The following is a 17,493-nucleotide window of genomic DNA, read 5'->3' as shown; positions in this document are numbered from 1 at the left end:
ATGCTAAAATTATATTTTTGAAGTAATCGCAATGCCTTACACTTAGAATGCTATTCATTACAGTTTCATCATATTGAAAATTCTCAGACAGTTATTTTTGTTCATGGATAAAACGATTGATAACACAATAATGTTATCAATCGTTTTATCCATGAACAAAAATAACTTTGTATGATTGAGAATTTTCAATATGATGAAACTGTAATGAATAGCTGAATTGCCATTGGAGGGGCAATGCGCTCGGTGTTTGTGAACGCGCACTGCAGCTACGTATAGAGTGGTTGGGACCGCTCTATACATAAATTCACTGAGAGATAGGAAGTGGAAGGTGGGCGGAGCGTGCTAGATAACGGTAGGAATTATAAGACTAAGAATAAAACTGTTAATAATATTTTTTTTTTTAAAAATAATATAGCAATCTGGATATGTTAATGACATACAATGCCTGGATGTGTGGTAAACCATTAAAATTTATTTTCACTTTAAATACCTCCCCCACTTCCCTCATCCCCCAATCATTCTTTGCCTCTCGTCACAGGAGGTTGGCAGAGAAGTGTCAGAAGTTTCGGTAGTCTTTTATGGAGGGTAGTACTCTTCAGAATGGGACTGGAGTTTTAAGTAGTCCTGTCAGCCTCTCAGTGAGAGCATGGGTGAAAGATTCCGGAGATGCAGGGAGAGTCTTTCTGCGACACCATCCCGACTCATATTAACAGCTCCATAGGCAATCGGCGTTGACGAGTTTCACTGCCTGCTTTCTTCACTCAAGTCCATGTCAGAAGCGACGCTACTATCTGTCACAGTTGAAGGGCCGTGTTTCTGTTCCACGACATAATTTCTGTGTCCAAGGTACCTTGGATGTGATGTCCCACGATGGCTTAGGGTGATCTTTGCTGCTTTGAAAGCTGAAAGTCAAGAGTTCAAATCCAGTTGTGGCTATGTACTCTTCATAATTTATGTCCAACAAATACCCTTGCTGGGATTGCATCGCCTTTTGGGCAAGGTCTGTTCTGTTTGAGGTAACCTGGGTTCCTCAGGAGATATTCATTTTTGTTCCTGGTCTTTGACTGGGAAGTTTGGTTCTGTATGCAGATCCCTTAGTACTGGTTCGGGACGGCCCAGTTTCCCAGTGCGGGGATATCTTATGTTCCTATGGGAGGATTTTTCTCTTTGCTCTCAGAGATTTGGATATTCTGATGGACTGACAGTGGTAGCCAAATGGTTCCTTATTCATTTTTTTACTCTCTGGGTCCTTATTCAGCTTTTTACTCCATAACTGCTTGCGGTGAGCCGTTTTGTTTTCGTTTACCTTTCCTTGGGGTGGACTTGGCATTCCACAGTGTCTGCCTGGTGCTTGGAGGTCTCTTTCTTCCTCTGTTTAGTGGGGTTGTCCCTCCTGCCTTGTCTGTTGGTTGCCAGGTGTGGGGCTGGTCTCTTGTGACGTGCCATTATTGTAGAAGTTCTCCTTTGGGAGTGTCCTTAGTCTTTGGGTAGGGAGCTGTGCCTGGATTCTGGAACCCAAGCTCTTTTTTTGGGGGGGGGGGCTGAATCCCTCCCCTTTCCTTCCTGAATGTCTTGGTTTAGGGAATTTTCATTCCTTTGTCTTTTCGGACATTTCCAGTCGATGTGTGCTGGGTCCATTGCCCAGAGTGAGTGTTAGGGTTCTGTCTAATCTGTTGATCTTTGACCGCGTATCAGAGTTGGATCTTGTGAGCCTTCCTTAGGTGGGCGTTTTCACGGTGGATCCTTCCTCGGCAAGTAGTTCTTCTCTGCGGGTTCTGGGTTCTATCCTCACTTTCCTGATGTTCTTGGGGAAGTTTTGATTTGCAAGATTGTCTTTTCTATAGGCAGGCCTGTGCAGCTTGTAGCTTTATTAGCTAGGGTCGGTGACTTTTTTGTTCGCTTAAACCTTTTGCTGCAGGAAGTCTGGGGCTTCTACAGAGCATGTGAAGAAAATGATGTCCCATCACTTTTAAAATAATTATAATAAAGTTTTGTTTTTACTACTTTGTTTTCTGGCGATTCTCCTTTTTGGAACTTTTATTCTTCTACAGAGCATATTCAGTTATTCTGATGCTGGTTTTTTTGCGGCTTCCGGGGACAGTTCGTCTTTCGGTTTCTCTATCCGGGGTGCGAGTTAGCACTCTGCGTAGGGGAGGGGTTCTTGCTTTCTCCCTTTAGTTTCAGGGCTTGTCTTTGGTCCCTTGGACTCCGTTCAGATGGGGGTCTGGGATTTTTCTCCCTTTGCTCTGCTAGTTCGGTGGGGGGTTTTGTTGCTTTTGCCCTGTCTTCTCCTTGTTTACTCTTTTAGAGAACTCTTGGGGTTTTTACTTTATTGCCCTAGTTCCTGGGGGTCCTTGGGGCCTTCCTTATCTGAGTCCTTTTTCTTCCTTTCAGGGAGACTGTGGATGCTTCCCCGCCTTCTGGTCGGGGGCGAGTTTTTTTTTTGAGGGCTGAGAGCCTGCAGGATTTTGTCTCCTCAGGGGCTCGATTGAGTCTTTTTCTGAGCGGTCTCTATCAAGGGCCTTGCTGGTTCTGTCTGATTGTCCTTCTGATGATGCAGTTTTTTTGTCGGGAGTTTGGGTGTTTTTAGACTGGGATGCCCTCAAGATGGGCTGCCTTTTGTACCTGCCCGTTTTGCATTCAGTGTCCTCTATAGCTTGGGTATTGTTTTCCCAAAAGTAATGAATGCAGCTGTGGACTTTCCCCGTTTATGAACAAAAATTAAATTATACTTACCTGATAATTTTCTTTTCTTCAGACGGGGAGCTCCCCGCACGCGTTTATGCGGGGCAGCCGTAATTTTTGTTTTTGTTCTTCTGACACCTTTTTCACCCTAATATTTCTCCTACTGTTCCTTGTTCCTTCGGCAGAATGACTGGGGGATGAGGGAAGTGGGGGAGGTATTTGAGCCTTTGGCTGGGGTGTCTTTGCCTCCTCCTGGTGGCCAGGTTCAAAAGTAATGAATGCAGCTGTGGACTCTCCCTGTCTGAAGAAAAGAAAATGATCAGGTAAGCATAATTTAAGTTTTTAATAAGAATTACTAGTGGTGATAATCTATCATTATATGATCTGTGGCACCCATAAGCATGTCTTAGTGAGACTCACCTGTGCTCAAAATGTTATCCGTTCATAAAAGTCCATTATTAAAAGGTAATTTTTTACATTCTTATTTGTCTCCCTGTAAAAAACAAAAATGGAAACCATTACTCCCATCTTTCTAAGAACTTGAAAGGTCTACAAATTCTGTAATCTTTTAGGCTGGATTTAACAAAAGTACTTAGTGAGCTCGGTTAGTGGAGATGGAGAACATTTAGGACATTATTTTATGTTTAAATATTTTAAATATTTTTAATATTTCTTGATCATGTACAAAACAGAAAGATTTTAGAAACAAGTTGTACAATATTATCATATAACAATTCCAACATTTCTAAACGTTATGCCCCTATCTCCATCTATATATCTTAATACTCCAGGGGACACATTTTGAATGTAGAGGGTTCTGCCAAATACCTCAATTATCAAATTCTACTAATCAGTTAACTGTGTTGGAATCTGCTCTAGACAGATTGTTACTTATTTATCTCTTTATGAACCTTATAAACCATGAGAAAGCAATCAAAATAGAGTATGGTGAGATATTATCTCTAATAATGATCATATGAACACGGCTCTAGAAAGAGCAGGGGGGGGAGGGAAGAGGGGGGAGTAGACAGTATTCCCACTCCCAGCGGTCCTCCAAAGCCTACAGGAGATGCTCAGACTCGGTGCTCAAGAATCAGATTGGGTTACATGTTCCCTTCTGGGGGGTATTGAATTGCTAATCCAATAATACCATATTTTCTCCAACATAGGTGTGTCCGGTCCACGGCGTCATCCTTACTTGTGGGATATTCTCTTCCCCAACAGGAAATGGCAAAGAGCCCAGCAAAGCTGGTCACATGATCCCTCCTAGGCTCCGCCTTCCCCAGTCATTCTCTTTGCCGTTGTACAGGCAACATCTCCACGGAGATGGCTTAGAGTTTTTTGGTGTTTAAATGTAGTTTTTATTCTTCAATCAAGAGTTTGTTATTTTAAAATAGTGCTGGTATGTACTATTTACTCTGAAACAGAAAAGAGATGAAGATTTCTGTTTGTAAGAGGAAAATGATTTTAGCAACCGTTACTAAAATCGATGGCTGTTTCCACACAGGACTGTTGAGAGGAATTAACTTCAGTTGGGGGAAACAGTGAGCAGACTTTTGCTGCTTGAGGTATGACACATTTCTAACAAGACTTGGTAATGCTGGAAGCTGTCATTTTCCCTATGGGATCCGGTAAGCCATTTTTATTAAATGAGAATAAAGGGCTTCACAAGGGCTTTAAAGACTGGTAGACATTTTTCTGGGCTAAAACGATTGATACATAAGCATTTTTAATACTTCATAGTTTTGAGGAGTTATTTTATTCTTGGGAATTATGTAAAATAACCGGCAGGCACTGTATTGGACACCTTTTTCACTGGGGGCCTTCTCTAATCATAGGCAGAGCCTCATTTTCGCGCCTCTATTGCGCAGTTGTTTTTGGGAAGCAAGACATGCAGATGCATGTGTGAGGAGCTCAGATACATAGAAAAAGCTTACTGAAGGCGTCATTTGGTATCGTATTCCCCTTTGGGCTTGGTTGGGTCTCAGCAAAGCAGATACCAGGGACTGTATAGGGGTTAAATATAAAAACGGCTCCAGTTCCGTTATTTTAAGAGTTAAAGCTTTCAAATTTGGTGTGCAATACTTTTAAGGCTTTAAGACACTGTGGTGAAATTTTGGTGAATTTTGAACAATTCCTTCATACTTTTTCACAATTGCAGTAATAAAGTGTGTTCAGTTTAAAGTGACAGTAACGGTTTTATTTTAAAACGTTTTTTGTACTTTGTTATCAAGTTTATGCCTGTTTAACATGTCTGAACTATCAGATAGACTATGTTCTGTATGTGGGGAAGCCAAGGTTCCTTCTCATTTAAATAGATGTGATTTATGTGACACAAAATTTAGAGAAAATGATGCCCAAGATGATTCCTCAAGTGAGGGGAGTAAGCATGGTACTGCATCATCCCCTCCTTCGTCTACACCAGTCTTGCCCACACAGGAGGCCCCTAGTACATCTAGTGCGCCAATACTCCTTACTATGCAACAATTAACGGCTGTAATGGATAATTCTATCAAAAACATTTTAGCCAAAATGCCCACTTATCAGCGAAAGCGCGACTGCTCTGTTTTAGAAAATACTGAAGAGCATGAGGACGCTGATGATATTGGTTCTGAAGTGCCCCTACACCAGTCTGAGGGGGCCAGGGAGGTTTTGTCTGAGGGAGAAATTTCAGATTCAGGGAAAATTTCTCAACAAGCTGAACCTGATGTGATTACATTCAAATTTAAATTGGAACATCTCCGCGCTCTGCTTAAGGAGGTGTTATCTACTCTGGATGATTGTGAGAATTTGGTCATTCCAGAGAAATTATGTAAGATGGACAAGTTCCTAGAGGTCCCGGGGCCCCCCGAAGCTTTTCCTATACCCAAGCGGGTGGCGGACATTGTAAACAAAGAATGGGAAAGGCCCGGCATACCTTTTGTCCCTCCCCCTATATTTAAGAAATTGTTTCCTATGGTCGACCCCAGAAAGGACTTATGGCAGACAGTCCCCAAGGTCGAGGGGGCGGTTTCTACTCTAAACAAACGCACTACTATCCCTATAGAAGATAGTTGTGCTTTCAAAGATCCTATGGATAAAAAATTAGAGGGTTTGCTTAAAAAGATGTTTGTTCAGCAAGGTTACCTTCTACAACCAATTTCATGCATGGTTCCTGTCACTACAGCAGCGTGTTTCTGGTTCGATGAACTAGAAAAGTCGCTCAATAAAGATTCTTCTTATGAGGAGATTATGGACAGAATTCATGCTCTCAAATTGGCTAACTCTTTTACTTTAGACGCCACTTTGCAATTGGCTAGATTAGCGGCGAAAAATTCAGGGTTTGCTATTGTGGCGCGCAGAGCGCTTTGGCTAAAATCTTGGTCAGCGGATGCGTCTTCCAAGAACAAATTGCTTAACATACCTTTCAAGGGGAAAACGCTGTTTGGCCCTGACTTGAAAGAGATTATCTCTGATATCACTGGGGGTAAGGGCCACGCCCTTCCTCAGGATAGGTCTTTCAAGGCTAAAAATAAACCAAATTTTCGTCCCTTTCGCAGAAACGGACCAGCCCCAAGTGCTACATCCTCTAAGCAAGAGGGTAATACTTCTCAAGCCAAGCCAGCCTGGAGGCCAATGCAAGGCTGGAACAAAGGTAAGCAGGCCAAGAAACCTGCCACTGCTACCAAGACAGCATGAGATGTTGGCCCCCGATCCGGGACCGGATCTGGTGGGGGGCAGACTTTCTCTCTTCGCTCAGGCTTGGGCAAGAGATGTTCTGGATCCTTGGGCGCTAGAAATAGTCTCCCAAGGTTATCTTCTGGAATTCAAGGGGCTTCCCCCAAGGGGGAGGTTCCACAGGTCTCAATTGTCTTCAGACCACATAAAAAGACAGGCATTCTTACATTGTGTAGAAGACCTGTTAAAAATGGGAGTGATTCATCCTGTTCCATTAGGAGAACAAGGGATGGGATTCTACTCCAATCTGTTCATAGTTCCCAAAAAAGAGGGAACATTCAGACCAATCTTAGATCTCAAGATCCTAAACAAGTTTCTCAAGGTTCCATCGTTCAAAATGGAAACCATTCGGACAATTCTTCCTTCCATCCAGGAAGGTCAATTCATGACCACGGTGGATTTAAAGGATGCGTATCTACATATTCCTATCCACAAGGAACATCATCGGTTCCTAAGGTTCGCCTTTCTGGACAAGCATTACCAGTTTGTGGCACTTCCATTCGGATTAGCCACTGCTCCAAGAATTTTCACAAAGGTACTAGGGTCCCTTCTAGCGGTGCTACGACCAAGGGGCATTGCAGTAGTACCTTACTTGGACGACATACTGATTCAAGCGTCGTCCCTACCACAAGCAAAGGCTCATACGGACATTGTCCTGGCCTTTCTCAGATCTCACGGGTGGAAAGTGAACGTAGAAAAAAGTTCTCTATCTCCGTCAACAAGAGTTCCCTTCTTGGGAACAATAATAGACTCCTTAGAAATGAGGATTTTTCTGACAGAGGCCAGAAAATCAAAACTTCTAAGCTCTTGTCAAGTACTTCATTCTGTTCCTCTTCCTTCCATAGCGCAGTGCATGGAAGTAATAGGTTTGATGGTCGCGGCAATGGACATAGTTCCTTTTGCGCAAATTCATCTGAGACCATTACAACTGTGCATGCTCAGTCAGTGGAATGGGGATTATACAGACTTGTCTCCGACGATACAAGTAGATCAGAGGACCAGAGATTCACTCCGTTGGTGGCTGACCCTGGACAACCTGTCACAGGGGATGAGCTTCCGCAGACCAGAGTGGGTCATTGTCACGACCGACGCCAGTCTGGTGGGCTGGGGCGCGGTCTGGGAACTCCTGAAAGCTCAGGGTCTTTGGTCTCGGGAAGAATCTCTTCTCTCGATAAATATTCTGGAACTGAGAGCGATATTCAATGCTCTCAAGGCTTGGCCTCAGCTAGCAAAGGCCAAATTCATACGGTTTCAATCAGACAACATGACGACTGTTGCGTATATCAACCATCAAGGGGGAACAAGGAGTTCCCTGGCGATGGAAGAAGTGACCAAAATCATTCAATGGGTGGAGACTCACTCCTGCCACTTGTCTGCAATCCACATCCCAGGAGTGGAAAATTGGGAAGCGGATTTTCTGAGTCGTCAGACATTTCATCCGGGGGAGTGGGAACTCCATCCGGAAATCTTTGCCCAAATTACTCAATTGTGGGGCATTCCAGACATGGATCTGATGGCCTCTCGTCAGAACTTCAAGGTTCCTTGCTACGGGTCCAGATCCAGGGATCCCAAGGCGGCTCTAGTAGATGCACTAGTAGCACCTTGGACCTTCAACCTAGCTTATGTATTCCCACCGTTTCCTCTCATCCCCAGGCTGGTAGCCAGGATCAATCAGGAGAGGGCATCGGTGATCTTGATAGCTCCTGCGTGGCCACGCAGGACTTGGTATGCAGACCTGGTGAATATGTCATCGGCTCCACCATGGAAGCTACCTTTGAGACAAGACCTTCTTGTTCAAGGTCCGTTCGAACATCCGAATCTGGCCTCACTCCAACTGACTGCTTGGAGATTGAACGCTTGATTTTATCAAAGCGAGGGTTCTCAGATTCTGTCATTGATACTCTTGTTCAGGCCAGAAAGCCTGTAACTAGAAAAATCTACCATAAAATATGGAAAAAATATATCTGTTGGTGTGAATCTAAAGGATTCCCATGGAACAAGATAAAAATTCCTAAGATTCTATCCTTTCTTCAAGAAGGTTTGGAGAAAGGATTATCTGCAAGTTCTTTGAAGGGACAGATTTCTGCTTTATCTGTTTTACTTCACAAAAAGCTGGCGGCTGTGCCAGATGTTCAAGCTTTTGTTCAGGCTCGGGTTAGAATCAAGCCTGTTTACAAACCTTTGACTCCTCCTTGGAGTCTCAATTTAGTTCTTTCAGTTCTTCAGGGGGTTCCGTTTGAACCCTTACATTCCGTAGATATTAAGTTATTATCTTGGAAAGTTTTGTTTTTGGTTGCAATTTCTTCTGCTAGAAGAGTTTCAGAGTTATCTGCTCTGCAGTGTTCTCCTCCTTATCTGGTGTTCCATGCAGATAAGGTGGTTTTGCGTACTAAACCTGGTTTTCTTCCGAAAGTTGTTTCTAACAAAAACATTAACCAGGAGATAGTCGTGCCTTCTTTGTGTCCGAATCCAGTTTCAAAGAAGGAACGTTTGTTGCACAATTTGGATGTAGTTCGTGCTCTAAAATTCTATTTAGATGCTACAAAGGATTTCAGACAAACATCTTCCTTGTTTGTTGTTTATTCTGGTAAAAGGAGAGGTCAAAAAGCAACTTCTACCTCTCTCTCTTTTTGGCTTAAAAGCATCATCAGATTGGCTTACGAGACTGCCGGACGGCAGCCTCCTGAAAGAATCACAGCTCATTCCACTAGGGCCGTGGCTTCCACATGGGCCTTCAAGAACGAGGCTTCTGTTGATCAGATATGTAAGGCAGCGACTTGGTCTTCACTGCACACTTTTACTAAATTTTACAAATTTGATACTTTTGCTTCTTCTGAGGCTATTTTTGGGAGAAAGGTTTTTCAAGCCGTGGTGCCTTCCATCTAGGTGACCTGATTTGCTCCCTCCCATCATCCGTGTCCTAAAGCTTTGGTATTGGTTCCCACAAGTAAGGATGACGCCGTGGACCGGACACACCTATGTTGGAGAAAACAGAATTTGTTTACCTGATAAATTACTTTCTCCAACGGTGTGTCCGGTCCACGGCCCGCCCTGGTTTTTTAATCAGGTCTGATAATTTATTTTCTTTAACTACAGTCACCACGGTATCATATGATTTCTCCTATGCAAATATTCCTCCTTTACGTCGGTCGAATGACTGGGGAAGGCGGAGCCTAGGAGGGATCATGTGACCAGCTTTGCTGGGCTCTTTGCCATTTCCTGTTGGGGAAGAGAATATCCCACAAGTAAGGATGACGCCGTGGACCGGACACACCGTTGGAGAAAGTAATTTATCAGGTAAACATAAATTCTGTTTTCTGGAATGAGGTCCTGTTATTTAAAGTGTCCGCTGCAGATTCATACATGGTATAAGTGTAACATATTTTGTGTATTTCCGGCCATGGAGGGGAGCCCACCTTCCAATATTTCGCAATACAGACCCTTGTCACTGTACAGAGAATTCTAATGAACGTGTTAATATATTTATGGAATTTGTCTATGTGTTTGTGTAGTAACGCCTGTTGGATAGTAAGAGTAACCTCCTCTTCCAGCAGCTGACTGATAAGAGTGGAGAGTTTCTGCCAAGTCCTTTGTATCTCCCCACAGTCCCACCACATATGTTTGTATGAACCCAATTCACCACATCCTCTACAGGGAGTGCAGAATTATTAGGCAAGATGTATTTTTGAGGATTAATTTTATTATTGAACAACAACCATGTTCTCAATGAACCCAAAAAACTCATTAATATCAAAGCTGAATAGTTTTGGAAGTAGTTTTTAGTTTGTTTTTAGTTTTAGCTATTTTAGGGGGATATCTGTGTGTGCAGGTGACTATTACTGTGCATAATTATTAGGCAACTTAACAAAAAACAAATATATACCCATTTCAATTATTTATTTTTACCAGTGAAACCAATATAACATCTCAACATTCACAAATATACATTTCTGACATTCAAAAACAAATCAGTGACCAATATAGCCACCTTTCTTTGCAAGGACACTCAAAAGCCTGCCATCCATGGATTCTGTCAGTGTTTTGATCTGTTCACCATCAACATTGCGTGCAGCAGCAACCACAGCCTCCCAGACACTGTTCAGAGAGGTGTACTGTTTTCCCTCCTTGTAAATCTCACATTTGATGATGGACCACAGGTTCTCAATGGGGTTCAGATCAGGTGAACAAGGAGGCCATGTCATTAGATTTCTCCAACATAGGTGTGTCCGGTCCACGGCGTCATCCTTACTTGTGGGATATTCTCTTCCCCAACAGGAAATGGCAAAGAGCCCAGCAAAGCTGGTCACATGATCCCTCCTAGGCTCCGCCTTCCCCAGTCATTCTCTTTGCCGTTGTACAGGCAACATCTCCACGGAGATGGCTTAGAGTTTTTTAGTGTTTAACTGTAGTTTTTATTATTCAATCAAGAGTTTGTTATTTTAAAATAGTGCTGGTATGTACTATTTACTCTGAAACAGAAAAGAGATGAAGATTTCTGTTTGTAAGAGGAAAATGATTTTAGCAACCGTTACTAAAATCGATGGCTGTTTCCACACAGGACTGTTGAGAGGAATTAACTTCAGTTTGGGGAACAGTGAGCAGACTTTTGCTGCTTGAGGTATGACACATTCTAACAAGACGATGTAATGCTGGAAGCTGTCATTTTCCCTATGGGATCCGGTAAGCCATTTTTATTACAGAAAGAAAAAAAGGGTTTCACAAGGGCTTTTAAGACTGTAGACATTTTCTGGGCTAAATCGATTTATATATAAGCATATTTTATACTCCATAGCCTTGAGGAATTATTTTAATCTTGGGAATTATGTAAAATAACCGGCAGGCACTGTATTGGACACCTTATTCTCTAGGGGCTTTCCCTAATCATAGGCAGAGTCTCATTTTCGCGCCTCTATTGCGCACTTGTTTTTGGGAAGCATGACATGCAGATGCATGTGTGAGGAGCTCTGATACATAGAAAAGACTTTCTGAAGGCGTCATTTGGTATCGTATTCCCCTTTGGGCTTGGTTGGGTCTCAGCAAAGCAGATACCAGGGACTGTAAAGGGGTTAAATATAAAAACGGCTCCGGTTCCGTTATTTTAAGGGTTAAAGCTTCCAAATTTGGTGTGCAATACTTTTAAGGCTTTAAGACACTGTGGTGAAATTTTGGTGAATTTTGAACAATTCCTTCATACTTTTTCACAATTGCAGTAATAAAGTGTGTTCAGTTTAAAATTTAAAGTGACAGTAACGGTTTATTTTAAAACGTTTTTTGTACTTTGTTATCAAGTTTATGCCTGTTTAACATGTCTGAACTACCAGATAGACTGTGTTCTGAATGTGGGGAAGCCAAGGTTCCTTCTCATTTAAATAGATGTGATTTATGTGACACAAAATTTAGAGAAAATGATGCCCAAGATGATTCCTCAAGTGAGGGGAGTAAGCATGGTACTGCATCATCCCCTCCTTCGTCTACACCAGTCTTGCCCACACAGGAGGCCCCTAGTACATCTAGTGCGCCAATACTCCTTACTATGCAACAATTAACGGCTGTAATGGATAATTCTATCAAAAACATTTTAGCCAGAATGCCCACTTATCAGCGAAAGCGCGACTGCTCTGTTTTAGAAAATACTGAAGAGCATGAGGACGCTGATGATATTGGTTCTGAAGTGCCCCTACACCAGTCTGAGGGGGCCAGGGAGGTTTTGTCTGAGGGAGAAATTTCAGATTCAGGGAAAATTTCTCAACATGCTGAACCTGATGTGATTACATTTAAATTTAAATTGGAACATCTCCGCGCTCTGCTTAAGGAGGTGTTATCTACTCTGGATGATTGTGAGAATTTGGTCATTCCAGAGAAACTATGTAAAATGGACAAGTTCCTAGAGGTCCCGGGGCCCCCCGAAGCTTTTCCTATACCCAAGCGGGTGGCGGACATTGTAAATAAAGAATGGGAAAGGCCCGGTATACCTTTCGTCCCTCCCCCCATATTTAAAAAATTGTTTCCTATGGTCGACCCCAGAAAGGACTTATGGCAGACAGTCCCCAAGGTCGAGGGGGCGGTTTCTACTCTAAACAAACGCACCACTATACCTATAGAAGATAGTTGTGCTTTCAAAGATCCTATGGATAAAAAATTAGAAGGTTTGCTTAAAAAGATGTTTGTTCAGCAAGGTTACCTTCTACAACCAATTTCATGCATTGTTCCTGTCACTACAGCAGCGTGTTTCTGGTTCGATGAACTAGAAAAGGCGCTCAATAATAATTCTTCTTCTTATGAGGAGATTATGGACAGAATTCATGCTCTCAAATTGGCTAATTCTTTCACCCTAGACGCCACTTTGCAATTGGCTAGGTTAGCGGCGAAAAATTCTGGTTTTGCTATTGTGGCGCGCAGAGCGCTTTGGCTAAAATCTTGGTCAGCGGATGCGTCTTCCAAGAACAAATTGCTTAACATTCCTTTCAAGGGGAAAACGCTGTTTGGCCCTGACTTGAAAGAGATTATCTCTGATATCACTGGGGGCAAGGGCCACGCCCTTCCTCAGGATAGGTCTTTCAAGGCCAAAAATAAACCTAATTTTCGTCCCTTTCGCAGAAACGGACCAGCCCCAAGTGCTACGTCCTCTAAGCAAGAGGGTAATACTTCTCAAGCCAAGCCAGCCTGGAGACCAATGCAAGGCTGGAACAAAGGTAAGCAGGCCAAGAAACCTGCCACTACTACCAAGACAGCATGAGATGTTGGCCCCCGATCCGGGACCGGATCTGGTGGGGGGCAGACTCTCTTCGCTCAGGCTTGGGCACTAGAAATAGTCTCCCAAGGTTATCTTCTGGAATTCAAGGGGCCTCCCCCAAGGGGGAGGTTCCACAGGTCTCAATTGTCTTCAGACCACATAAAAAAACAGGCATTCTTACATTGTGTAGAAGACCTGTTAAAAATGGGAGTGATTCATCCTGTTCCATTAGGAGAACAAGGGATGGGGTTCTACTCCAATCTGTTCGTAGTTCCCAAAAAAGAGGGAACATTCAGACCAATCTTAGATCTCAAGATCCTAAACAAGTTTCTCAAGGTTCCATCGTTCAAAATGGAAACCATTCGAACAATTCTTCCTTCCATCCAGGAAGGTCAATTCATGACCACGGTGGATTTAAAGGATGCGTATCTACATATTCCTATCCACAAGGAACATCATCGGTTCCTAAGGTTCGCATTCCTGGACAAGCATTACCAGTTTGTGGCACTTCCGTTCGGATTGGCCACTGCTCCAAGAATTTTCACAAAGGTACTAGGGTCCCTTCTAGCGGTGCTAAGACCAAGGGGCATTGCAGTAGTACCTTACTTGGACGACATTCTGATTCAAGCGTCGTCCCTTCCTCAAGCAAAGGCTCACACGGACATTGTCCTGGCCTTTCTCAGATCTCACGGGTGGAAAGTGAACGTAGAAAAAAGTTCTCTATCTCCGTCAACAAGGGTTCCCTTCTTGGGAACAATAATAGACTCCTTAGAAATGAGGATTTTTCTGACAGAGGCCAGAAAATCAAAACTTCTAAACTCTTGTCAAATACTTCATTCTGTTCCTCTTCCTTCCATAGCGCAGTGCATGGAAGTAATAGGTTTGATGGTAGCGGCAATGGACATAGTTCCTTTTGCGCGAATTCATCTAAGACCATTACAACTGTGCATGCTCAGTCAGTGGAATGGGGACTATACAGACTTGTCTCCGACGATACAAGTAAATCAGAGGACCAGAGATTCACTCCGTTGGTGGCTGTCCCTGGACAACCTGTCACAGGGGATGAGCTTCCGCAGACCAGAGTGGGTCATTGTCACGACCGACGCCAGTCTGGTGGGCTGGGGCGCGGTCTGGGGACCCCTGAAAGCTCAGGGTCTTTGGTCTCGGGAAGAATCTCTTCTCCCGATAAATATTCTGGAACTGAGAGCGATATTCAATGCTCTCAAGGCTTGGCCTCAGCTAGCAAAGGCCAAGTTAATACGGTTTCAATCAGACAACATGACGACTGTTGCGTACATCAACCATCAGGGGGGAACAAGGAGTTCCCTGGCGATGGAAGAAGTGACCAAAATCATTCAATGGGCGGAGACTCACTCCTGCCACTTGTCTGCAATCCACATCCCAGGAGTGGAAAATTGGGAAGCGGATTTTCTGAGTCGTCAGACATTTCATCCGGGGGAGTGGGAACTCCATCCGGAAATCTTTGCCCAAATTACTCAATTGTGGGGCATTCCAGACATGGATCTGATGGCCTCTCGTCAGAACTTCAAGGTTCCTTGCTACGGGTCCAGATCCAGGGATCCCAAGGCGACTCTAGTAGATTCACTAGTAGCACCTTGGACCTTCAAACTAGCTTATGTATTCCCGCCGTTTCCTCTCATCCCCAGGCTGGTAGCCAGGATCAATCAGGAGAGGGCATCGGTGATCTTGATAGCTCCTGCGTGGCCACGCAGGACTTGGTATGCAGACCTGGTGAATATGTCATCGGCTCCACCATGGAAGCTACCTTTGAGACGAGACCTTCTTGTTCAAGGTCCGTTCGAACATCCGAATCTGGTCTCACTCCAACTGACTGCTTGGAGATTGAACGCTTGATCTTATCAAAGCGAGGGTTCTCAGATTCTGTCATTGATACTCTTGTTCAGGCCAGAAAGCCTGTAACTAGAAAAATCTACCACAAAATATGGAAAAAATATATCTGTTGGTGTGAATCTAAAGGATTCCCTTGGGACAAGATAAAAATTCCTAAGATTCTATCCTTTCTTCAAGAAGGTTTGGAGAAAGGATTATCTGCAAGTTCTTTGAAGGGACAGATTTCTGCCTTGTCTGTGTTACTTCACAAAAAGCTGGCAGCTGTGCCAGATGTTCAAGCCTTTGTTCAGGCTCTGGTTAGAATCAAGCCTGTTTACAAACCTTTGACTCCTCCTTGGAGTCTCAATTTAGTTCTTTCAGTTCTTCAGGGGGTTCCGTTTGAACCCTTACATTCCGTTGATATTAAGTTATTATCTTGGAAAGTTTTGTTTTTGGTTGCAATTTCTTCTGCTAGAAGAGTTTCAGAATTATCTGCTCTGCAGTGTTCTCCTCCTTATCTGGTGTTCCATGCAGATAAGGTGGTTTTGCGTACTAAACCTGGTTTTCTTCCGAAAGTTGTTTCTAACAAAAACATTAACCAGGAGATAGTCGTGCCTTCTTTGTGTCCGAATCCAGTTTCAAAGAAGGAACGTTTGTTGCACAATTTGGATGTAGTGCGTGCTCTAAAATTCTATTTAGATGCTACAAAGGATTTTAGACAAACATCTTCCTTGTTTGGTGTTTATTCTGGTAAAAGGAGAGGTCAAAAAGCAACTTCTACCTCTCTCTCTTTTTGGCTTAAAAGCATCATCAGATTGGCTTACGAGACTGCCGGACGGCAGCCTCCTGAAAGAATTACAGCTCATTCCACTAGGGCTGTGGCTTCCACATGGGCCTTCAAGAACGAGGCTTCTGTTGATCAGATATGTAAGGCAGCGACTTGGTCTTCACTGCACACTTTTACTAAATTTTACAAGTTTGATACTTTTGCTTCTTCTGAGGCTATTTTTGGGAGAAAGGTTTTGCAAGCCGTGGTGCCTTCCATCTAGGTGACCTGATTTGCTCCCTCCCTTCATCCGTGTCCTAAAGCTTTGGTATTGGTTCCCACAAGTAAGGATGACGCCGTGGACCGGACACACCTATGTTGGAGAAAACAGAATTTATGTTTACCTGATAAATTACTTTCTCCAACGGTGTGTCCGGTCCACGGCCCGCCCTGGTTTTTTTAATCAGGTCTGATAATTTATTTTCTTTAACTACAGTCACCACGGTATCATATGGTTTCTCCTATGCAAATATTCCTCCTTTACGTCGGTCGAATGACTGGGGAAGGCGGAGCCTAGGAGGGATCATGTGACCAGCTTTGCTGGGCTCTTTGCCATTTCCTGTTGGGGAAGAGAATATCCCACAAGTAAGGATGACGCCGTGGACCGGACACACCGTTGGAGAAAGTAATTTATCAGGTAAACATAAATTCTGTTTTTCTTCTTTTATACCCTTTCTTGCCAGCCACGCTGTGGAGTACTTGGACGCGTGTGATGGAGCATTGTCCTGCATGAAAATCATGTTTTTCTTGAAGGGTGCAGACTTCTTCCTGTACCACTGCTTGAAGAAGGTGTCTTCCAGAAACTGGCAGTAGGACTGGGATTTGAGCTTGACTCCATCCTCAACCCGAAAAGGCCCCACAAGCTCATCTTTGATGATACCAGCCCAAACCAGTACTCCACCTCCACCTTGCTGGCGTCTAAGTCAGACTGGAGCTCTCTGCCCTTTACTAATCCAGCCACGGCCCATCCATCTGGCCCATCAAGACTCACTCTCATTTCATCAGTCCATAAAACCTTAGAAAAATCAGTCTTGCGATATTTCTTGGCCCTGTCTTGACGTTTCAGCTTGTGTGTCTTGTTCAGTGGTGGTCGTCTTTCAGCCTTTCTTACCTTGGCCATGTCTCTGAGTATTGCACACCTTGTGCTTTTGGGCACTCCAGTGATGTTGCAGCTCTGAAATATGGCCAAACTGGTGGCAAGTGGCATCTTGGCAGCTGCACGCTTGACTTTTCTCAGTTCATGGGCAGTTATTTTGCACCTTGGTTTTCCCAGACGCTTCTTGCTACCCTGTTGACTATTTTGAATGAAACGCTTGATTGTTCGATGAAGCTTCAGAAGCTTTGCAATTTTAAGAGTGCTGCATCCCTCTGCAAGATATCTCACTATTTTTTACTTTTCTGAGCCTGTCAAGTCCTTCTTTTGACCCATTTTGCCAAAGGAAAGGAAGTTGCCTAATAATTATGCACACCTGATATAGGGTGTTGATATCATTAGACCACATCCCTTCTCATTACAGAGATGCACATCACCTAATATGCTTAATTGGTAGTAGGATTTCGAGCCTATACAGCTTGGAGTAAGACAACATGCATAAAGAGGATGATGTGGTCAAAATACTCATTTGCCTAATAATTCTGCACTCCCTGTATAGCATAAGTTATTGCCATTTGAGTACATATG

The 17,493-nt window shown here is 43.5% G+C and overlaps 1 protein-coding gene across 1 annotated transcript in view; it reads left to right on the top strand.

Moving 5' to 3' along the window:
- The window catches only part of PACS2 (phosphofurin acidic cluster sorting protein 2), a 657,507-nt gene that overhangs the window by 515,950 nt on the left and 124,064 nt on the right, over window positions 1-17,493 (top strand). The window contains exon 12 of the mRNA XM_053711716.1: window positions 3,565-3,633. Within this exon, the coding sequence (XP_053567691.1) occupies window positions 3,565-3,633 (69 nt within the window). The remainder of the gene's footprint in view (window positions 1-3,564; window positions 3,634-17,493) is intronic.

Source organism: Bombina bombina, chromosome 1, assembly GCF_027579735.1.
Source record: "Bombina bombina isolate aBomBom1 chromosome 1, aBomBom1.pri, whole genome shotgun sequence".
Taxonomy (NCBI): domain Eukaryota; kingdom Metazoa; phylum Chordata; class Amphibia; order Anura; family Bombinatoridae; genus Bombina; species Bombina bombina.
This window is presented reverse-complemented; position numbering and strand designations above follow the sequence as displayed.